The 25,905-nt window shown below is 53.1% G+C and overlaps 1 protein-coding gene across 1 annotated transcript; it reads right to left on the bottom strand.

Annotated features, from left to right (window-relative positions):
- Nucleotides 1-213: 213 nt before the first annotated feature.
- On the bottom strand, nucleotides 214-17,282 carry LOC133360640 (E3 ubiquitin/ISG15 ligase TRIM25-like). Its single transcript, XM_061579437.1, has 9 exons — nucleotides 16,433-17,282; nucleotides 14,384-14,575; nucleotides 12,777-12,872; nucleotides 10,671-10,904; nucleotides 7,245-7,267; nucleotides 5,702-6,507; nucleotides 4,632-4,768; nucleotides 3,052-3,382; nucleotides 214-230 (listed from the first exon to the last, which is right to left on the bottom strand). Exons 1-9 carry the CDS (start codon nucleotides 16,868-16,870, stop codon nucleotides 214-216), a joined length of 2,274 nt encoding a protein of 757 aa, XP_061435421.1. The 5' UTR covers nucleotides 16,871-17,282.
- Nucleotides 17,283-25,905: the final 8,623 nt, after the last annotated feature.

Here is a 25,905-nt window from a genome sequence, read left to right as displayed (position 1 = left end):
TGTGGAATCTAACACCAACGGCGGTAACGTTTTGCTGGAATCGATTCGTAAATAACGGGCGGGGTGGCGGGGTGAGAGAATCGATTACGTGTGGAAGGAATCGAAGCCTCGGCAATTCACCCCCCCCCCCGTCATGCGAGTGACGTCACGAGGGGGATTCCCCCCAAATCTCCCCCCACCCCTCGCGATGACGTCACGCCAGAGGCAGGTGGCTCATGACGTCACTTCTCCTGTGCGTTCATCGCGGTGGGGGGTGGGAGGGGATAGCGGTGGGGGAGGGGGATGACGTCATGATGACGTCATGATGCAATAGAATTCGCTTTCTTTTACGAATTGCAAATTGTGCCCCCGAGTTTTGCTGATGATGATGATTTGATGGTGATGATGATGATCTTCTTGGTTTTTTCGGTAAAGTCACGTAGAAGGGAAATAATAAAATAATAAAAATAAAACATAAAATAATTCTCACGACGTTTCGGCTACAACGCAAGCAGCCGTCCTCAGGTGAAGAATGAGACAACTGATGATGATGATAACAAAAAATAAGTAGGCCAAACCCAACAGTGTTGTTATAGGATATTTATTTCACGTTATTATAGATTTAAGATTGTGCAAGGGTTTTCGATTTATCCTCCAATGCCTAGATTTGCATTTGCTACATTTCCTGTAGTTGTTTTTTGAAACGTAACTTTTTTTATTGCATATAGCCACGAGACGATACCAGTCTCACTTGGCTCACTCATTCACTCACTCACTCACTCACCAACACACTCACCCACTCACCAACCCACTCACTCACCCACTCACTCACCCACTCACCAACTCACTCACCCACTCACCCACTCACTGACCCAGCCACTCACCCACTCACCAACCCACTCACTCACCTACTCACTCACTCACCAACTCACCCACTCACCAACTCACCCACTCACCAACCCAATCACCAACCCACTCACTCACCAACCCACTCACTCACCAACCCAGCCACTCACCCACTCACCAACCCACTCACTCACCCAGCCACTCACTCGCCAAACCACTCACTCACCCACTCTCCAACCCACCCACTAATTTGCCAATCCACTCACCCACTCACTCACCCACTCACCAAGCCACTCACTCACCCACTCACCAACCCAACCACTCACCCACTCGCCAACGCACTCACTCACCCACTCACCAACCCACCCACCCACCCACCCACTCACTCACTCACTCACCAACCCACCCACCCACTGACTCACCCACTCTCCAACCCACTCACCCACTTACCAACCCACTCACCAACCCAACCACTCACCCACTCGCCAACGCACTCACTCACCCACTCACCAACCCTGCCACTCACCCATTCGCCAACTCACCCACTCACCCACTCACCAACCCAGTCACTCACCCACTAATAAACCTACTCACCCACTCACCGACCGACTCAATCACCAACTTACCAACCCACTCAACAACTCACTAATTTGCTCACCAATCCACTCACTCACCAACCCCCTAACTCACCCATTCACCAACCCATCCACTCACCCACTCACCAGCCCACGAACTCACCAACCCACTCACACACCAACGCACTCACTCACCCACATACCAACCCACTCACCAACCCACTAACTCACCAATCCACTCACTCACCAACCCACCGACTCACCCACTCACAAACCCACTCACTCACCCACTCACAAACCTACCCACTCACCCACTCACCAACCCAACCACACGCTCACCCACTGACTAACCCACTCACTCACTCACTCCCACACCCAACCCACACACTCACACATCCACTCCCTCACCAATACACTCACCCACCCACTCACTCCCTCCCCTTCCAATCCACACACCCACCCAAAAGACAAAGGTCCCCCGTATAGCCTTAACAGGCTGTTGGGGCAAGTGCTGTTAGCGAGCACCTATGAAGGCCGGCACAGCACACGAGGGGGAAGGGGGTAACCAGCCCCACCACGCACGACCACCTCTGTTTCCCCAGTGAACCGGGCACTCACTTGAGGCTGAATTGACCTAGGGGAGGCCCAGACACCGGTCCAGATAATCACCGTCTCTACCGGTGGTGGCCATGGCTGGAATCGAACTCGGGCGTCTGCCGGGTTCGCAGCGCTAACCACCTCCACCACCCCCAACCACAACAATTGTTGTCCACCACTAAGTAGCGGTGACAACACCACGGCGCTTGTGCCAGGCTAGGTGCACTCCGAGGTCACGCGAAGTGTCGAAGGCTCGCTGCTGGCAGGAGGTCACGGAACAGACCCAGGTGGTATGGGTTGACTGAGTGAGGTGACTGGCCGATGCTCCACCTCAATCAACCGCCCCCCACCGTCGCCCCACTCCACCACTCGACTCCACCCCACCTCAGTCCACCAAAACTTTACTCCACCCCAACTCCACCCTCACTCCAACTCCACCCCTACTCCACTCCTACTCCACCCCTACTCCACTCCACCCCCACTCCACCCCCACTCCACTTCACCCCGACTCCATCCCACTCCACCTCCCACTCCACCTCCACTCCACCCTCACTCCACCCCCACTCCACTCCACCCTCACTCCACTCCACCCCCACTCCACCCTCACTCCACCCCCTACTCTACTCCACCCTCACTCCTCCTCCACCCTGCACACTCACCCCACCGCAGCACTCCACCCCCACTCCACTCCTACTCCACCCCCACTCCACCCCCACTCCACTCCACCCTTACTCCACTCCACCCCCACTCTACCTCCCCCTACTCCACCCCCACTCCACCCTCACTCCACCCCCACTCTACCCCCCTCCTACTCCACCCCACTCCACTCCTACTCCACCCCCACTCCACCCCCCCTACTCCACCTCCACTCCACCCCGACCACCACACAACTCCACTCCGCACCGTATCCAAACCAAAATCCCTACCACGCTCACCACCACCACCACCCTCCCCCCAGCCACCAAACCTCCCCCATCAAGACCCCAAGTTGAGCACCGTCACAGAATCGTCGTCACGGTTGATGCCCAACGCCGGGTAGAGAGGCTCCGTGAACCTGTGTTGAACGCGTGCAGCAGCTCCATGCAATCCGCGTCGTAGAACGCCAGAATACCCACGGCCCAGTCCAGGAACACGCCCACTGTCCTGAGATTGCGATTGGCCCTCGCCCCGCCGGGCACCTTGGCTCCATTGTGACGCGAGAAACAGGCACCCCGGTCTTTCTCCAGGCACCACGAGACGTCGGGGGACACTCCGAGGCCGCAGGCATCGCTCGGGCCCTTCCTCGGAGCGCTGCCGTACGCGACACCGACTGTGCACCAGCGTGCCCACTCCACCTTGACCTCCCAGTAGCGTTGGCCCGAGAATTGGCTCTCGGCGGCGAGGACCTGCGGGCAAATGTCGATTAAAAGCTTTCGTGACCGCAGGGATTCATCTTCTTGGTTCTTTCGGTAAAGTCACGTAGAAGGGAAGTAATAAAATAATAAAAATAAAACACAACAAAATAATAAAATAATAAAATAAAGTTTCATAATAATATAATAAAATAATATAATTATATAATATTAATACATTTCGATTTAAAGCTTTCGTGACTGCAGGGATTCATCTTCTTGGTTCTTTCGGTAAAGTCACGTAGAAGGGAAGTAATAAAATAATAAAAATAAAACATAATAAAATTTCGATTTAAAGCTTTCGTGACTGCAGGGATTCATCTTCTTGGTTCTTTCGGTAAAGTCACGTAGAAGGGAAGTAATAAAATAATAAAAATAAAACATAATAAAATTTCGATTTAAAGCTTTCGTGACTGCAGGGTATTCATCTTCTTGGTTCTTTCGGTAAAGTCACGTAGACGCTGTCTTTCCGACAGACCTGTTCTTCACCTGAGGACGGCTGCTTGCGTTGTGGCCGAAACGTCGTGAGAATTATTTTATTATGTTTTATTTTTATTATTTTATTACTTCCCTTCTACGTGACTTTACCGAAAGAACCAAGAAGAAGATTCCTTCCCTTTATTAATACTATCCCCATCCCCTCCCTTTGATGCTGCTAATCCTGCATAATGCATGGGCATAATATGACTTTGAAACCCCCCCGCCCACCTCCTACGCATTTCCCATAAATAGCATCATCAGTATACTAAATATACTCTCCAATAAGCTGAGCTACTGACAGTAAGTAAAACAGTAAATAATACGTAAAATTCCTCTTGATATGCAAATTCTTTCATCAAGGCGCTCTTCTTCCCCCCTCCAACCCAGCTTCAATATACGCTCCAAGCTTGGCGCTGTTTCATTCTTCACCTGAGGACGGCTGCTTGCGTTGTGGCCGAAACGTCGTGAGAATTATTTCATTATGTTTCATTTTTATGATTTTATTACTTCCCTTCTACATGGCGACTTTACCGAAAGAACCAAGAAGATTCCTTCCCTTTGTTAATGCTACCCCCATCCCCTGATGCTGCTAATCCTGCATAATGCACGGGCATAATATGACTTTGAAACCCCCCCGCCCACCTCCTACGCATTTCCCATAAATATGCTAAATTCCTCTTGATATTTGTCAAGGCGCTCTTCTTCCCCCCTCCAACCCAGCTTCAATATACGCTGCCAAGCTTGGCGCTGTTTCATTCTTCACCTGCGGGCAGCCGTCGAAGCGTTCTGCGTGCGGTGCCAGCTGCTGTGGGTAGGCGACGCGCTTGGCCGAGCGGAGGTCGCGCGACAGCTGGAGGCGTGGAGACGCCGAGTTGGGGTTCAGCGTGGGCGAGAAGCCGTCTGGGGGGGGGGGCAGAAGGTGACAGTGGCAATGATGGTGGTGATGATGGTGGTGACGATGGTGGTGACGATGGTGGTGACGATGGTGGTGACGATGGTGGTGGTGATGATGGTGGTGACGATGGTGGTGACGATGGTGGTGACGATGGTGATGGTGATGATGGTGGTGACGATGGTGGTGACGATGGTGGTGACGATGGTGGTGGTGATGATGGTGGTGATGATGGTGGTGGTGACGATGGTGGTGGTGACGATGGTGGTGGTGACGATGGTGGTGACGATGGTGGTGATGATGGTGGTGGTGACGATGGTGGTGACGATGGTGGTGACGATGGTGACGTTGGTGGTGACGGTGGTGACGATGGTGGTGACGATGGTGGTGACGATGGTGGTGGTGATGATGGTGGTGACGATGGGGACGCCGAGTTGGGGTTCAGCGTGGGCGAGAAGCCGTCTGGGGGGTGGTGGGGGAGACAGTGGCAATGATGGTGGTGGTGACGATGGTGGTGACGATGGTGATGATGATCGTGGTGATGATGGTGGTGATGATCGTCGTCGTGACAATGGCTGTGACGATGGTGACGATGGTTGTGATGGTGGTGACGATGGTGGTGACAGCGGTGGTGGTGAAGATGGTGATGATGATGGTGGTGACGCTGGTGATGACGCTGGTGGTGACGGTGGGGATGATGATGGTGGTGACGATGGTGACGGTGACGGTGTTTAGGACGATGGCACGTGGTAATCAGCAGGCAGCGGATGCGTTCTACGGTGGCGATGGCGTCATAATCAACACAATTATCGTCGTGAACATCATCATCATCATCATCATCGTCGTCGTCTTCGTTCGCATCGTCACCGTCATCACGATTAACGTCGCCGATGACGTCGTCGTCGTCGTCGGCAGCGCCGAGGTCATCGTCACCAACTCACAGTTGTTAATGAGGTCGTCCCTGCTGGGGGGTTTGGCGACATCGAAGGCGGGCGCGACCCCCTCCCGCTGCAGCTGTTGCAGCAGCCGCAGCTGCAGATCTTGCGCCTGCTGCTGCTGCTGCGGCTGCTGCGGCTTCGCCGGAACTGGGAGTCGCGGGCGCTGGATCTGCCCGACCGCGACTCTGGGCAGCAGCGGCGGCGGCGGCGGTAGAGACCGATCGGGGAACTCCAGCGGAATCACGTAGTCTTCGTCGGGCGCCGTCGCGAGCTGCGGAGAAGGCAGCCGCCTCCCTTTCGACGGTGGTGGCGGGGCCTTGCCCGGCGTCGAAGGCGCGACCGGGAAGCTCCTCGGTTGTCGGGGACCGGACGACGACGACGGTGCAGTCGGAGCCGGACGCAGTGGCGGAGTGACACGGCCCATCATCAGCCGATTGAGTTCTTCTGTGATCGTCGAAGAGGTGGAGGAAGAGGAGGAGGAGTGGGGATGATGATGCGGCTGCTGCACGGCCGCTCCTGAGGCCGTCGATGGCCGAGCCGCCACGCAAGGCCGCAACGAAGTAGCAGCAGTAGCAGCAGCAGTAGCAGCAGCAGTAGCAGTAGCAGCCGGAGGAGCGGAAGCAGCAGTAGCAGCAGCAGTAGCAGCAGCAGCGGAAGCAGCCGGAGGAGCGGAAGCAGCAGCAGTCACGCGGGAGGCTTTGCAGGTGGCGAGCATCTCGTCCAGACGTCGTTCCAGCGGCGCCACCGTCACCAGCGAGAGGCTCGGGACAGGGGCGGGCTCCACCGGCGTGGCCACAAGCGCCGCTATGCTGCAGGGAAACACGCGGATCTTGCGTCGGTGGGGGGGCGGAGGAGGTGGGGGGGTTGGTGGAGGAGTGGGGGGGTGGGGGGGGGTCCTGGGGGGGGGGTGCTGCGAATGGATGGCGTGGTCATCTTGGTTCTTTGGGTAAAGTCACGTAGAAGGGAGATGATGAAATAATAAAAATAAAACATTATAAAATAATTCTCACGACGTTTCGGCCACAACGCAAGCAGCCGCGTCCTCGGGTGAAGAACAGGTCTGTCGGAAAGGCAGCGTCTGTTTCGGACGTCTGTTTCAGACGCTGTCTTTCTGACAGACCTGTTCTTCACCTGAGGACGGCTGCTTGCGTTGTGGCCGAAACGTCGTGAGAATTATTTAATTATGTTTATTTTTATTATTTCATCATCTCCCTTCTACGTGATGACTTTACCGAAAGAACCAAGAAGATGGGTCTGGCAGTGTTCGCCAACTCAAGCCCTGAAGGCGTTCGAAGACCTGAAGACTGGACCCAGCACCCTGGGAGCGTCAACCGAGGCTCTGGTCAGAGCCGGCTTGTAGCGGACTGGTGATGGTCAGTCTAGCCCAGAGGTCGCACGTGCCACGTGTAATAACACGTGTCATATGTAACAACACGTGCCATATAAATGTGACAACACGTGCCACATGTGACAACACGTGCCCTGTGACGTATGATCACTTGACCGGTGATCTGAGCAACAGCTTTGAAAACGTATCTCGGCTTACCTCTGCCATTCTTGAGTGCACTTCTGCAGAATTCGCACACACACACAGACGCACACACAGACACACAGACACACACACACACAGACACACACACACAGACACACACACACACAGACACACACACAGACACACACACAGACACACACACAGACACACGCACAGACACACACACAGACACACAAACACACACACAGACACACACAGAGACGCACAGACGCACAGACGCACGCGTAAGATTCATATCGGGAATACTTTTGATGATGATAATTGCGATGAAGATGACAACAACAATGGTGATGGTACAGCGTCATTTTATACAGATGTCATCTTGACCAATTAATCAACACCACCATCAGGATCACCACCACCACCACCAGGATCACCACCACCATCAGCATGACCATCACCACCACCACCAGCACCACCATCACCAACATGACCACCACCAGCATGCACCACCACCACCAGCACCACCACCAACATCCACCACCACCACCACCAGCATGACCACCACCAGCACCACCACCAGCATCACCACCACCAACATCACCACCACCAACATCAACCACCAACATCACCACCACCAGCATCACCACCACCAACATCACCACCACCACCACCAATTACTACCACCCCATCATCAAGCAATCATCATAATAGAAGTGGGGGTGGGGGTGACGGGTGGGTGGGTGGGGGCGATGAATGGGTGGGTGGGTGCGATGGGTGGGTGGGTGCGATGGGTGGGTGGGGGCGATGGGTGGGTGGGTGGGGGCGATGCGTGGGTGGGTGGGGGCAATGGGTGGGTGGGAGTGATGGGTGGGTGGGGGTGATGGGTGGGTGGGTGGGGGGCGATGGCCAGAGAGACGGGTGTGGCAATGGAGGGTGATGGTTGAGGGTTGCTGAGTTGTGGTGATGGGGGGGGGGGATGGCCTTGTACCAGGAGTAACGATGAGTGGAGTGATGGCGATTGATGGTGAGTGATGGCGAGTGACGGTGAGTGACCGCCAGTGACCACCAGTGACCACCAGTGACCACGAGTGACCACCAGTGACCGCCAGTGACCACGAGTGACCACGAGTGACCACCAGTGACCACCAGTGACCACGAGGGACCACCAGTGACCACGAGTGACCACGAGTGACCACCAGTGACCACCAGTGACCACGAGTGACCACCAGTGACCACCAGTGACCACGAGTGACCACCAGTGACCACCAGTGACCACCAGTGACCACGAGTGACCCAGGACCCAGTGACCACCAGTGACCACCAGTGACCGCCAGTGACCACCAGTGACCACGAGTGACCACGAGTGACCACCAGTGACCACCAGTGACCGCCAGTGACCGCCAGTGACCACCAGTGACCACCAGTGACCACGAGTGACCACGAGTGACCACCAGTGACCACGAGTGACCACCAGTGACCGCCAGTGACCACCAGTGACCACGAGTGACCACGAGTGACCACCAGTGACCACCAGTGACCACCAGTGACCACGAGTGACCACCAGTGACCACCAGTGACCACGAGTGACCACCAGTGACCACGAGTGACCACCAGTGACCACGAGTGACCACCAGTGACCACCAGTGACCACCAGTGACCGCCAGTGACCACGAGTGACCACCAGTGACCGCCAGTGACCACCAGTGACCACGAGTGACCACGAGTGACCACCAGTGACCACGAGTGACCACCAGTGACCGCCAGTGACCACCAGTGACCACCAGTGACCACGAGTGACCACGAGTGACCACCAGTGACCACCAGTGACCACCAGTGACCACCAGTGACCGCGAGTGACCACCAGTGACCACCAGTGACCGCCAGTGACCGCGAGTGACCACCAGTGACCACCAGTGACCACCAGTGACCACGAGTGACCGCGAGTGACCACCAGTGACCACCAGTGACCACGAGTGACCGCGAGTGACCACCAGTGACCACCAGTGACCACCAGTGACCACGAGTGACCGCGAGTGACCACCAGTGACCACCAGTGACCACCAGTGACCACGAGTGACCACCAGTGACCACCAGTGACCACGAGTGACCGCGAGTGACCACCAGTGACCACCAGTGACCACCAGTGACCGCGAGTGACCACCAGTGACCACCAGTGACCACGAGTGACCACCAGTGACCACGAGTGACCACGAGTGACCACCAGTGACCACGAGTGACCACCAGTGACCGCCAGTGACCACGAGTGACCACCAGAGACCACCAGTGACCACCAGAGACCACCAGTGACCACCAGTGACCGCGAGTGACCACCAGTGACCACGAGTGACCACCAGTGACCGCCAGTGACCACGAGTGACCACGAGTGACCACGAGTGACCACCAGTGACCACGAGTGACCACGAGTGACCACCAGTGACCACCAGTGACCACCAGTGACCACCAGTGACCACCAGTGACCACCAGTGACCGCCAGTGACCACGAGTGACCACCAGTGACCACGAGTGACCGCCAGTGACTGCCAGTGACCACCAGTGACCACCAGTGACCACGAGTGACCACGAGTGACCACCAGTGACCACGAGTGACCACCAGTGACCACCAGTGACCACGAGTGACCACCAGTGACCACCAGTGACCGCCAGTGACCACCAGTGACCACCAGTGACCACGAGTGACCACCAGTGACCACGAGTGACCACCAGTGACCGCCAGTGACCACCAGTGACCACCAGTGACCACCAGTGACCACCAGTGACCACCAGTGACCACCAGTGACCACCAGTGACCACCAGCGACCACCAGTGACCGGCGAGTGACCACCAGTGACCGCCAGTGACCACCAGTGACCACCAGTGACCACGAATGACCACCAGTGACCACCAGTGACCACCAGTGACCACCAGTGACCACCAGCGACCACCAGTGACCGGCGAGTGACCACCAGTGACCGCCAGTGACCACCAGTGACCACCAGTGACCACGAATGACCACCAGTGACCACCAGTGACCACCAGTGACCACCAGTGACCACCAGCGACCACCAGTGACCACCAGTGACCACCAGTGACCGCCAGTGACCGCCAGTGACCACCAGCGACCACCAGTGACCACCAGTGACCACCAGTGACCGCCAGTGACCGCTAGTGTCCGCTAGTGACTGTGAGTGACTGCGAGTGACCGCAAGTGACCACCAGTGACCACCAGTGACCACGAGTGACCCCCAGTGACCACCAGTGACCACCAGTGACCACGAGTGACCCCCAGTGACCACCAGTGACCACCAGTGACCACCAGTGACCACGAGTGACCACCAGTGACCACCAGTGACCACCAGTGACCGCCAGTGACCACGAGTGACCACCAGTGACCACTAGTGACTGTGAGTGACTGTGAGTGACTGCGAGTGACCACCAGTGACCACCAGTGACCACCAGTGACCACCAGTGACCACGTACCGCCAGGAAAGCGGCGTGTCCCTGCGTGCCCTCGAGTCGAGCGACGGCCGCCAGCGCCGCGCGCACCCCTCCCAGCGCCACCTCGCACCGCGCGAGGCCACCGGCCACCTGGGCCAGGCCGTCGTCCCGCTCGCGGCCCGCGGACCGCAAGGCCTCGTCGCGCTCCTCCGACAAGGCCCGCATCAGCTCGTCGTACTTGCTGAGCAGGCGCGAGCGGGTCTCCTCCGCACACAGCTGCCGGAGAAGAGAGCGATGCCAAGACGGTCCGGTGATGTTAGATGTACTCAAAAGTACAGGAAGTGGCTATTACGTTGAAGTCAACTGGTCCAACAGCAGGGTGAGACTAGGCTCTAAGGAAGCTTTCGTGACTGCAAGGATTCATACTCTTAGATTATTTTCGGTACAGTCACGTAGGAAAAAAATGAAATTAAAATTAAGAAAAAAAAAATTTTACTTATTAATTTTTATTTCATTTTTTCACCTACGTGACTTTACCCGAAAAAACTAAGAGTATCTAAGGAAAGCTGTCTCGGGTGTGGACCAATCAACTTCAAGGCCTCGTCGCGCTCCTCCGACAAGGCCCGCATGAACTCGTCGTACTTGCTGAGCAGGCGCGAGCGGGTCTCCTCCGCACACAGCTGCCGGAGAAGAGAGCGATTCCGAGACCGTCCGGTGCCATAGGGAGTCTGGGGAGAAGCCGGTGGTAGCCGTAGAGGTGCTTCTCTCTCCGCTCGGTGGAGTCGGCAGAGTCCACGATCCGACACGAGAGAGAGAGACCGGAGCTAGCCGGCAGGGACCCGGACTCAGAGTAGGATCCCTAGACCCTGGGAGTTGTGTACCCTGGTGTGTGTTATTGATAAGCTTTAATAAACCCTGGCGGAAGCCCTTAACTTACCTCCGTCTACGAGTACGTCCGTCGGAACTACACAACACTTGTACTCAAAAGTACAGGAAGTGGCTGTTACATTGGAGTCATCTGTGCCATTACATGTACTCAAAAGTACAGGAAGTGGCTGTTATATTGGAGTCATCTGTGCCATTAGATGTCCTCAAAAGTACAGAAAGTGGCTATTAAATTGGAGTCATCTGTGCCATTAGATGTCCTCAAAAGTACAGAAAGTGGCTATTAAATTGGAGTCATCTGTGCCATTAGATGTCCTCAAAAGTACAGAAAGTGGCTATTAAATTGGAGTCATCTGTGCCATTAGATGTCCTCAAAAGTACAGGAAGTGGCTGTTATATTGGAGTCATCTGGTCTAACAGCAGGGTGAGACTCGGCTCTAAGGAAAGCTGTAGATTTGAAGCTTTCGTGACTGCAAGGATTCATGTTCTTAGTTTTTTCGGTAAAGTCACGTGGGAAAAAAATGAAATAAAAACTAAAAAATAAAATAAAATAATAAAATAATAATAACTTTTTCTTAATTTTTATTTAATTTTTTACCTACGTGACTTTACCGAAAAAACTAAGAGTATCTAAGGAAATCTGTCTCGGGTGTGGACCAATCAACTTCAAGGACAGTGTGTACATTATCAGAGTTATGTTTTTTGTTTGCATTATGACTGCAGGTATTGTGGTCTATGCAAACATGACTCCTTGTAAAAAAGGTCTCAGTTTTGTTGCCAGATGAAAGGGTAAAAAACAATTATCATATTTTGCTACTGGCAAATGAGGTTCCAATGGTGTAAATTATAACCCCGAGCTCTCGTACTGTGATGGTGCATTGTCTTTGAGTTATGCGCCTTTTGGCGTCATCTGGTCCAACCCATATGAGACTAGGCTCTAAGGAAAGCTGTCTCGGGTGTGGACCAATCAACTTCAAGGACAGTGCACATACATTATCAGAGTTGTGTTTTTTTGTTTGTTTGCATTATGACTGCAGGTATTGTGGTCTATGCAAACATGACTCCTCGTAAAAAAAACGTGTCAGGGAGAGAGAGCATGGGTAGAGATGGAAGAGGAAGGAAAGGAGAACTTTCATACTTCCCTTGCTTTCTCAATGTTCGCCTTTTGTAACGGGGTTCGCTAACCTCTGCGCCACCGCTCCCCATGAAATTACCACCACCACCACCAACAACAACGACAACAACAACGACCCCGCGTCTCACCTTCAGTGCGTCTGATGAGCGCCCCGCACCATCCACGTACGAAGCCATCCACGTCTCGCGTGTCAGCAGCGTCTCCTTGAACGAGCCCAGCTGATCCTGCACCAAAGACAAAGGTCCCCCGTGTGGCCTCTAGCAGACTGTAGGGGCAAGTGCTGCTCGCAAGTGAGCAGCAGCAGCAGCGCCTATGGAGGCAGGGACTGTGGCACGCGAGGTGGTGGGTTGCCAGCATCACGCACGCCTGCCTTGGTCTACCACCCACCCATCGGCAAATCTGCTAACCCGGCCACCAATCCGTCAACCCAGCCACCAACCCATCCGCCCACGAACCCACCCTCCCACCCACCCACCCACCAACTCACCCGCCAACCCACCCACCCACCCGCCCACCCACTCACTCACCCACCCACTCACTCACTCACCCACCCACCCACCCACCCACCCATCCACCAACCCACCCACCCACCCACCAACCCACCCATCCACCAACCCACCCACCCACCCACCCGCCCACCCACCAACCCACCCACCCACTCACCCACCCACCCACTCACCCACCCGCCCACCCACCAGTCTGTGGGCGTGCTCCTGGTGGACGGGCACCAGCTCGTGCTGCCCGTGCAATGTGGCGCAGGCGGCGCCGCACAGCAGTCCACCCACCCACCCACCCACCCACTCACTCACCCACCCACCCTTCCACCAACCCACCCACCCACCCACTCATCCAACCACCCACCCACTCACCCATCCACCCTTCCACCCACTCACCCACCCATCCGCCAACCCACTCACCCATCCACCCACCCACCCATCCACCCACTCACCCACCCACCCATCCACCCACTCATCCAACCACCCTTCCACCCACACACTCACCCACCCACTCACTCTTCCACCGACCCACCCACCCTTCCACCCACCCACTCACCCACCTGCCCACCAACCCACCCACCCTTCCACCCATCCACCAACCCACCCACCCACCCAACCACCCACCCACCCACCCACCCACTCTTCCACCCACCCACCCGCCCACCCACCAGTCTGTGGGCGTGCTCCTGGTGGACGGGCACCAGCTCGTGCTGCCCGTGCAGCGTGGCGCAGGCGGCGCCACACAGCAGTCCACCCGCCCACCCACCAACCCACCCACCCACTCACCCACTCACTCACCCACCCACTCACTCACTCACTCACCCACCCACCAACCCACCCACCCACTCACCCACTCACTCACCCACCCACTCACTCACTCACCCACCCACCAACCCACCCACCAACCCACTCACCCACCCACCCATCCACCCACCCACCCACCCACTCACTCACCCACCCACCCACCCACCCACTCACTCACTCATCCACCAACCCACCCACCCACCCTTCCGCCCGCCCGCCCACCCACCCATCCACCCACCCATTCATCCACCCACCCACCCTTCCGCCCGCCCACCCACCCATCCACCCACCCATCCACCCACCCATTCACCCACCCTTCCGCCCGCCCACCCACCCATCCACCCACCCACCCATTCACCCACCCACCCATCCACCAACCCATCCACCCACCCGCCCACCAACCCACCCACCCACCCTTCCGCCCGCCCACCCACCAGTCTGTGGGCGTGCTCCTGGTGGACGGGCACCAGCTCGTGCTGGCTGTGCAGGGTGGCGCAGGCGGCGCCGCACAGCAGCTGTGAGTCGCTGCGGCAGAAGAGCTCCACGCGGCGCCCGTGCTCCCTGCACTCGCGCATGCCCAGCCCCCCAATGGGGGGCACCAGCTCGTGCGCCTTCAGGTGGGGCACCTGCGGGGGGGGGGGCGCGGGTGGTTCCAGGGTGGTTCGTTTAAAAAATAAAATAAAACGAACAAACCGAACAACGCGGAGTGAGCGGGGGCGCTCAATAGTATAGTTCGACTTGTAAACCACTTATTTAAGTCTTCTTGGTTCTTTCGGTAAAGTCACGTAGAAGGGAAGTAATAAAATAATAAAAATAAAACATAATGAAATAATTATTTTATTATGTTTTATTTTAGTGAGAATTATTTAATGTTTTATTTTTATTATTTTTTTACTTCCCTTCTACGTGACTTTACCGAAAGAACCAAGAAGATGAATCCCTGCAGTCACGAAAGCTTTAAATCGACACTTATTTAAGATTTAAGATTCCTAAATGGTTGAATGTATGCACCTTCCGGCCAAAGTAAATTCCTTGTCTGTGCGAACTTTCATGGCGAATAAAACCCTTTCTGATTCTGATTCTGAAAAAATGAACGGGCGAGTTGGTGGATGGATGGGTTAATGGATGGGTGGGTGATTGGGTGAGCGGGTGAATGAGTGAGCGGGTGAGTGGCTGGGTGAGCAGGTGAGTGGGTGAATGAGCGAGTGGGAGAGTGGCTGAGCGGGCACTTGAGTGAGTGGTAATGGCTGGGCGAATAGGTGAGTGAGCGGGTGAGCGACTGGGCGAGCAGGTTAGTGAGTGGGTGAGCGACTGGGCGAGTAGGTGAGTGAGCGGGTGAGCGACTGGGCGAGTAGGTGAGTGAGCGGGTGAGCGACTGGGCGAGTAGGTGAGTGGGTGAATGAGCGAGCGAGCGGGTGAGTGGTGGATGAGCAGGTGAGTGGGGTGAATGAGTGAGTAGATTGAGTGGCTGAGTGGGCATGTGAGTGGCTGAATGAGTGAGTATAGGAGTGGCTGGGTGGGCACGTGAGTGAGTGGGTAAATTACTGGGCGATGCAGGTGAGCGAGCGGGTGAGCGACTGGGCGAGCGGGTGAGCGACTGGCCGGGCGAGCAGGTGAATGAGCCAGTGATCAACTGGGCGAGCAGGTGAGTGAGCGGGTGAGCCACTGGACGAGTAGGTGAGTGGGTGAATGAGCGAGCGAGCAGGTGAGTGGGTGAATGAGCGAGTGGGAGAGTGGCTGAGCGGGCACTTGAGTGAGTGGTAATGGCTGGGCGAGTAGGTGAGTGAGCGGGTGAGCGACTGGGCGAGCAGGTGAGTGGGTGAATGAGCAGGTGAGCGACTGACCAGGCGAGCACGTGAGTGAGCGGGTGAGCGACTGGGTGAGCAGGTGAGTGAGCCGGTGAGCGACTGGGCGAGCAGGTGAGTGAGCGGGTGAGCGACTGGGCGAGCAGGTGAGTGAGCGGGTGAGCGACTGGGCGAGCAGGTGAGTGGGTGAATGAGCAGGTGAGCGACTTACCAGGCGAGCAGGTGAGTGAGCGGGTGAGCGACTGGGCGAGCAGGTGAGTGGGTGAATGAGCGAGCGAGCGAGCGGGTGAGTAGCTGGGTGAGCAGGTGAGCGACTGGGCAACCAGGTGAGTGGGTGAGTAAGTGAGTGGGTGAGCAGATGAGTGGGTGAATGAGCGAGCGAGCGGGTGAGTGGATGGGCGAGCAGGTGAGTGGGTGAATGAGCGAGCGGGTGAGTGAGTGGCTGGGTGAGCAGGTGAGTGAGCAGGTGAGCGACTGGGCGAGCAGGTGAGTGAGCGGGTGAGCGACTGGGCGAGCAGGTGAGTGAGCGGGTGAGCGAGTGGCCGAGCAGGTGAGTGGGTGAGCAGGTTAGTGGGTGAATGAGCAGGTGAGCGAGTGGCCGAGCGAGCAGGTGAGTGCGACGCGCGAGCGACTGAGCATCACCACCAACATCACAACCACCCCCCCCACAAACATCACCTGCCGGTGAGGCGCCAGGTGCATCTCGCAGAAGGACATCTCGCAGTGAGCGCAACTCTTGACGGCCGGGCGAGCCCCACCCGGGCAACAGCCGCACGGGACCACGCCCACCGACCCCGTCGCCACGGCGACGCCTCCGTCATAGAGCCACGCCTCCGCGTCACAGCGGGGGTTGTGGGTGTGATCACGCGGCCTGCGCATCTGAGCCACGAGGTTTGCCACGAGGATGCTCTTGCGCAACTCGGGTTTGGCGGGGTAGGTTTGACGACACTCGGGGCACGTGAAGCCGCCACGTGCCGCCGATTCCGTGCCCCAGTGGCGCTCGATGCAGGCCGAGCAGAAGGTGTGGCCGCAGTTGAGGGTCACGGGGTCGACGAAAAGCTCCAGGCACACGGGGCATGTGAAGTCGCGCTCCTCCATGTTGCCGGATTCCAGCATCGTTTGGACGGTCGCTCGCTCTACGCCTGGTGGGGTCGAGTGCGTTTTGGAGCGGGGTGAGTGTTTTTTTAAATCCTTTATATTAAGTTCGCTCGCTTGCTTGCTTGCTTAGGACCGTGCAAATCTTTCGGTCGTTTTTTAACCCACTTCCCGTGATCCAATCGAGCTGACGTTTTGCACACAGACTCGTTGTGCGTGACAATTGATTTTCGTAAAAAAATTTTCCCAAAATTTTACACTTTTTAGGGAAAAAAATTAATTATATTTAATGACCAATTGCTTAATGGTGGCAGGCAATCATCTGACCCATAGGTGGCAGCCATCTCAAGCCAGAGGACGAGAGGACTTTAGCCGCCACGCATATAAAGGATTTATAGTGAAAAACTTTGTTTTTACGGGTTAATTTTTAAATCCTTTATATTAAGTTCGCTTGCTTGCTTGCTTGCTTAGGACCGTGCAAATCTTTCGGTCGTTTTTAACCCACTTCCCGCGATCCAATCGAGCTGACGTTTAGCACACAGACTCGTTGTGCGAGACAATTAATGTTCGTGAAAAATGTTTCCAAAATTTTACACTGTTTAGGGAAAGCAAATTAAATATTTAATTACCAATTGCTTAATACTGGCAGACAATCATCTGACCCATAGGTGGCAGCCATCTCAAGCCAGAGGACGAGAGGACTCTAGCTGCCCCGATGCCACGCATATAAAGGATTTATAGTGAAAAACTTTGTTTTTACGGGTTAATTTTTAAATCCTTTATATTAAGTTCGCTTGCTTGCTTGCTTGCTTAGGACCGTGCAAATCTTTCGGTCGTTTTTAACCCACTTCCCGCGATCCAATCGAGCTGACGTTTAGCACACAGACTCGTTGTGCGAGACAATTAATGTTCGTGAAAAATGTTTCCAAAATTTTACACTGTTTAGGGAAAGCAAATTAAATATTTAATTACCAATTGCTTAATACTGGCAGACAATCATCTGACCCATAGGTGGCAGCCATCTCAAGCCAGAGGACGAGAGGACTCTAGCTGCCCCGATGCCACGCATATAAAGGATTTATAGTGAAAAACTTTGTTTTTATGGGTTATACTTATTTGTTTGCTAGGAGTCGCGTGAACTGGGGGGGGGGGGTGGATAATAAGCTAAACTTTGATTTAAAGCTTTCGTGACCGCAGGGATTCATCTTCTTGGTTCTTACGTGACTTTACCGAAAGAACCAAGAAAATAAACTAAACATTGAGGCATTTCACTGCATCTTGATTAGCTGTGACTAGCCCAAGCGTTAGTAGGCACTGCATGTTATCAGATCAACATAATGTATTTTATATATCTTCTTGGTTCTTTCGATGAAGTCACGTTGATACAGCTGTCGTGGCTGTGGCGGTTCCACCTGAAGACGGAGGCTTGTGTTGCCTCCGAAACGTCGTGATTTTTATTTTACTTTTATTAATTTTAATGTTTTACCTACGTGACTTTACCAAAAAAACCTAAGAATATGAATAGAAGGGAGGTAATCAAATAATAACAATAAAACATAATAAAATAATTCTCACGACGTTTCGGCCATAACGCAAGCAGCCGTCCTCAGGTGAAGAACAGGTCTGTCGGGGAGACACCTGAGGACGGCTGCTTGCGTTGTGGCCGAAACGTCGTGAGAATTGTATTTTATTAAGTTTTATTTTTATTATTTTATTATTTCCCTTCTACGTGACTTTACCGAAAGAACCAAGAAGATGGATCCCTGCAGTCACGAAAGCTTTAAATCGAAATAGTACTTTATATCGTTCATTAGCTGTGACTAACCCAAGCGTTAGTAGGTACTTCATATTATCAGATCAACATAATGTACTTACATTATATATAGTTCATTAACTGTGACTAACCAAATAATTAATAGGTACTTCATATTATCAAAACAACATATCATCATCATCACGGTGGCTAGGAGATGTTGACTACCTCGCCTGGTGTACAGGAGGTCGTGGGTTCCACCACCACCACCATCATCATCACGGTGGCTAGGAGATGTTGACTACCTCGCCTGGTCTACAGGAGGTCGTGGGTTCCACCACCACCACGGTGGCTAGGAGATGTTGACTACCTAACCTGGTGTACAGGAGGTCGTGGGTTCCACCACCACCACCATCATCATCACGGTGGCTAGGAGATGTTGACTACCTCGCCTGGAATACAGGAGGTCGTGGGTTCCACCACCACCACCATCATCATCGTCACGGTGGCTAGGAGATGTTAACTACCTCGCCAGGGGTACAGGAGATCGTGGGTTCCACCACCACCATTATCACGGTGGCTAGGAGATGTTAACTACCTCGCCTGGTGCGCAGGAGGTCGTGGGTTCCACCACCACCACCATCATCATCACGGTGGCTAGGAGATGTTGACTACCTCGCCTGGTGTACAGGATGTCGTGGGTTCCACCACCACCACCATCATCACGGTGGCTAGGAGATGTTGACTACCGCTGTCTATTTGGAGTCTGCGTCTCTCTTATCATCATCACGGTGGCTAGAAGATGTTAACGAACACACGACCTCCTGCGTACCAGGCGAGGTAGTCAACATCTCCTAGCTCACCGAGATTCCCCGCAGTGCGAGGCGACCTTCACCAGAGGTAGGGGGCGACTGTGGCACAGACACGGATACACCGAGACGCATGGGTAGTGTTGAGTCTATGGGCAGTGTTGAGTCTATGGGCAGTGTTGAGTCTATGGACAGTGTTGAGTCTATGGGCAGTGTTGAGTCTATGGGGTCAGTGTTGAGTCTATGGGCAGTGTTGAGTCTATGGGCAGAGTTGAGTATATGGGCATTGTTGAGTCTATGGGCATTGTCACACAGAGACCCAGAGACTCACACAGAGACCCATAGACTCACACAGAGACCCATATACTCACACAGAGACCCATAGACTCACACAGAGACCCATAGACTCACACAGAGACCCATAGACTCACACAGAGACCCATAAACTCACACAGAGACCCACAGATTCACACAGAGACCCATAGACTCACACAGAGCCCCATAGACTCACACAGAGACCCATAGACTCACACAGAGACCCATAGGCTCACACAGAGACCCAGAGCCTAACACAGAGACCCAGAGACTCACACAGAGACCCATAGACTCCTACAGAGACCCATAGACTCACACAGATACCCATAGCCTCACACAGAGACCCAGAGACTCACACAGAGACCCATACACTCACACAGAGACCCATAGACTCACACAGATACCCATAGACTCCTACAGAGACCCATAGACTCACACAGATACCCATAGCCTCACACAGAGACCTATAGACTCACACAGAGACCCATAGACTCACACAGAGACCCATAGACTCACACAGAGACCCATAGACTCCTACAGAGACCCATAGACTCACACAGATACCCATAGCCTCACACAGAGACCCAGAGACTCACACAGAGACCCATACACTCACACAGATACCCATAGACTCACACAGAGACCCATAGACTCCTACAGAGACCCATAGACTCACACAGATACCCATAGCCTCACACAGAGACCTATAGACTCACACAGAGACCCATAGACTCAAACAGAGACCCATAGACTCACACAGAGACCCGTAGACTCACACAGAGACCCATAGACTCACACAGAGACCCATAGACTCACACAGAGACCCATAGCCTCACACAGAGCCCCATAGACTCACCACACAGAGACCCACAGGCTCACACAAAGACCCATAGACTCACACAAAGACCCATTGCCTCACCCAGATACTCATAGACTCTACAGAGACCCATAGCCTCACACAGAGACCCATAGACGCACATAGAGACCCATAGCCTCACCCAGATACCCATAGACTCACACAGAGACCCATAGACTCCTACAGAGATCCATAGACGCACACAGAGACCCATAGACTCACACAGAGACCCATAGACTCTACAGAGACCTATAGACGCACACAGAGACCCATAGACTCACACAGAGACCCAGAGACTCACACAGAGACCCAGAGACGCACATAGAGACCCATAGACTCTACAGAGACCCATAGCCTCACACAGAGACCCATAGACTCACACAGAGACCCATAGACTCACACAGAGACCCATAGACTCTACAGAGACCCATAGACGCACATAGAGACCCATATACTCACACAGAGACCCATAGATTCACACAGAGACCCATAGACTCACACAGAGACCCATAGACTCACACAGAGACCCATAGACTCTACAGAGACCCATAGACTCACACAGAGACCCATAGACTCACACAGAGACCCATAGCCTCACCCAGAGACCCATAGACTCACACAGAGACCCATAGGCTCACACAGAGACCCAGAGACTCAGAGACCCATAGACTCACACAGAGACCCATAGACTCACACAGAGACCCATAAACTCACACAGAGACCCATAGACTCACACAGAGACCCAGAGACTCACACAGAGACCCATAGACTCACACAGAGACCCATAGACTCACATAGAGGCCCATAGACTCACACAGAGACCCATAGACTCACACAGAGACCCAAAGACTCACACAGAGACCCATAGACTCACACAGAGACCCATAGACTCACACAGAGACCCATAGCCTCACACAGAGCCCCATAGACTCACCACACAGAGACCCACAGGCTCACACAAAGACCCATAGACTCACACAAAGACCCATTGCCTCACCCAGATACTCATAGACTCTACAGAGACCCATAGCCTCACACAGAGACCCATAGACGCACATAGAGACCCATAGCCTCACCCAGATACCCATAGACTCACACAGAGACCCATAGACTCTACAGAGATCCATAGACGCACACAGAGACCCATAGACTCACACAGAGACCCATAGACTCTACAGAGACCTATAGACGCACACAGAGACCCATAGACTCACACAGAGACCCAGAGACTCACACAGAGACCAGAGACGCACATAGAGACCCATAGACTCTACAGAGGACCCATAGCCTCACACAGAGACCCATAGACTCACACAGAGACCCATAGACTCACACAGAGACCCATAGACTCTACAGAGACCCATAGACGCACATAGAGACCCATATACTCACACAGAGACCCATAGATTCACACAGAGACCCATAGACTCACACAGAGACCCATAGACTCACACAGAGACCCATAGACTCTACAGAGACCCATAGACTCACACAGAGACCCATAGACTCACACAGAGACCCATAGCCTCACCCAGAGACCCATAGACTCACACAGAGACCCATAGGCTCACACAGAGACCCAGAGACTCAGAGACCCATAGACTCACACAGAGACCCATAGACTCACACAGAGACCCATAAACTCACACAGAGACCCATAGACTCACACAGAGACCCAGAGACTCACACAGAGACCCATAGACTCACACAGAGACCCATAGACTCACATATAGGCCCATAGACTCACACAGAGACCCATAGACTCACACAGAGACCCATAGACTCACACAGAGACCCATAGACTCACACAGAGACCCATAGACTCACACAGAGACCCATAGACTCACACAGAGACCCATAGACTCACACAGAGACACACAGACTCACACAGACACTCACCACACAGAGACCCATAGACTCACACAGAGACCCATAGCCTCACACAGAGACTCATAGATTCACACAGAGACCAATAGACACACACACAGACCCATAGCCTTACACAGAGACCCCAGAGACTCACACAGAGACCCATAGACTCACACAGAGACCCATAGACTCACACAGAGACCCATAGACTCACACAGAGACCCATAGACTCACACAGAGACCCATAGACTCACACAGAGACACACAGACTCACACAGACACTCACCACACAGAGACCCATAGACTCACACAGAGACCCATAGCCTCACACAGAGACTCATAGATTCACACAGAGACCAATAGACACACACACAGACCCATAGCCTTACACAGAGACCCAGAGACTCACACAGAGACCCATAGACTCACACAGAGACCCATAGACTCACACAGAGACCCATAGACTCACACAGAGACCCATAGACTCACACAGAGACCCATAGACTCACACAGAGACACACAGACTCACACAGACACTCACCACACAGAGACCCATAGACTCACACAGAGACCCATAGCCTCACACAGAGACTCATAGATTCACACAGAGACCAATAGACACACACACAGACCCATAGCCTTACACAGAGACACAGAGACTCACACAGAGACCCAGAGCCTAACACAGAGACCCATAGACTCACACAGAGACCCATAGACTCACACAGAGACCCATAGACTCACACAGAGACACACAGACTCACACAGACACTCACCACACAGAGACCCATAGACTCACACAGAGACCCATAGCCTCACACAGAGACTCATAGATTCACACAGAGACCAATAGACACACACACAGACCCATAGCCTTACACAGAGACCCAGAGACTCACACAGAGACCCAGAGCCTAACACAGAGACCCATAGACTCACACAGAGACCCATAGACTCACACAGAGACCCATAGCCTCACACAGAGACTCATAGATTCACACAGAGACCAATAGACACACACACAGACCCATAGCCTTACACAGAGACCCAGAGACTCACACAGAGACCCATAGACTCACACAGAGACCCATAGACTCACACAGAGACCCATAGACTCACACAGAGACCCACAGACTCACACAGAGACCCAGAGACTCACACAGAGACCCATAGGCTCACACAGAGGCCCACAGACTCACACAGAGACCCAGAGACTCACACAGAGACCCATAGGCTCACACAGAGGCCCATAGACTCACACAGAGACCAATAGACTCACACAGAGACCCATAGCCTCACACAGAGACCCATAGACTCACACAGAGACCCATAGACTCACACAGAGACCCATAGACTCACACAGAGACCCATAGTTTGTTGTACTTCCCCGAGCAACTCCAATGAGTGTGGTTGGTTACTTAAGGTTCCAAAGTTGAACACACAGTACATACTGTGCCACTATCAAAATTACGCAAACATAGGAATTTACCTCTTGTGATAAGGGCAGTAACAACACCACCACAGATAGCACTGCTCTACCAGAGCTGTTAATACTTTGACACTTGTCTTCGTAGTGTTCATCATAACCACGATCACATTCACAGAAATCTATTTTATAATAAATATTGGGTGGGGTGGGGGGGTGGGACACTTTGAGCAGATTTGAATATTGCATTACATTGATCTGTTTTTACTTTTTTTTAACCATTTTCTTGTTTCATTGTATGTAATGGCAGAGATTAGGGATGGATAAAGTACAACCATAACCACAATCACATAAACAGAAATCTATTTTATAGCAATATATACATACACACACATACGTACAAACATTCTTACGAACATACATACACATACGTACAACATACGTACTTACATACATACACACATACGTACAAACATTCATACGAACATACATACACACACACATACGTACTAACATACATACACACACACATACGTACTAACACACACACACGTACTAACACACACACACGTACTAACACACACACACGTACTAACACACACACAGTACTAACACACACACACGTACGAACACCACACAACATACGGTACTAACACACACACACACGTACTAACACACACAGTACTAACACACACACACGTACAACACACACACGTACTAACACACACACATGTACTAACACACACACACACGTATAACACACACACATACGTACTAACACACACACGTACTAACACACACACGTACTAACACACACACACGTACTAACACACACAACGTACTAACACACACACACGTACAACACACACACATACTACGAACACACACACACAGTACTAACACACACACAGTACTCACACACACAACGTACTAACACACATGGTGCGTACTAACACACACACACACACGTACTAACACACACAGTACTAACACACACATACGTACTAACACACACACACGTACTAACACACACACACACGTAACAACACACACAGTACTAACACACACATACGTACTAACACACACACACGTACTAACACACACACGTACTAACACACACATACGTACTAACACACACACACGTACTAACACACACACGTACTAACACACACACACGTACTAACACACACACGCACACGTACTAACACACACACATACGTACTAACACACACACACACGTACTAACACACACACACACGTACTAACACACACATACGTACTAACACACACACGTACTAACACACACACACGTACTAACATACACACACACGTACTAACACACACACACGTACTAACACACACATACGTACTAACACACACAGTACTAACACACACACACGTACTAACACACACAGGCACGTACTAACACACATACGTAAACACACACACGTACTAACACACACACGCACAACGTACTAACACACACACACGTACTAACACACACATACGTACTAACACACACACACGTACTAACACACACATACGTTCTAACACACACACACATACGTTCTAACACACACACACGTACTAACACACACACATACGTACTAACACACACACCCACACACACGTACTAACACACACACACGTACTAACACACACATACGTACTAACACACACACACGTACTAACACACACACGTTCTAACACACACACACGTTCTAACACACACACGTACTAACACACACACGTACTAACACACACACGTACTAACACACACACACACTAACACACACACACGTTCTAACACACACACGTACTAAACACACACACGTACTAACACACACACGTACTAACACACACACACGTTCTAACACACACACAACAGTACTAACACACACACGTACACACACAACATACGTACTAACACACACACGTACTAACACACACACGTACAAACACACACACGACTACACACACACGCACACGTACTAACACACACACATACGTACACACACACACACACAC

Source organism: Lethenteron reissneri, chromosome 69 (assembly GCF_015708825.2).
Source record: "Lethenteron reissneri isolate LAM-NWPU_2019-01 chromosome 69, ASM1570882v1, whole genome shotgun sequence".
Classification (NCBI taxonomy): Eukaryota; Metazoa; Chordata; class Hyperoartia; order Petromyzontiformes; family Petromyzontidae; genus Lethenteron; species Lethenteron reissneri.
This window is presented reverse-complemented; position numbering and strand designations above follow the sequence as displayed.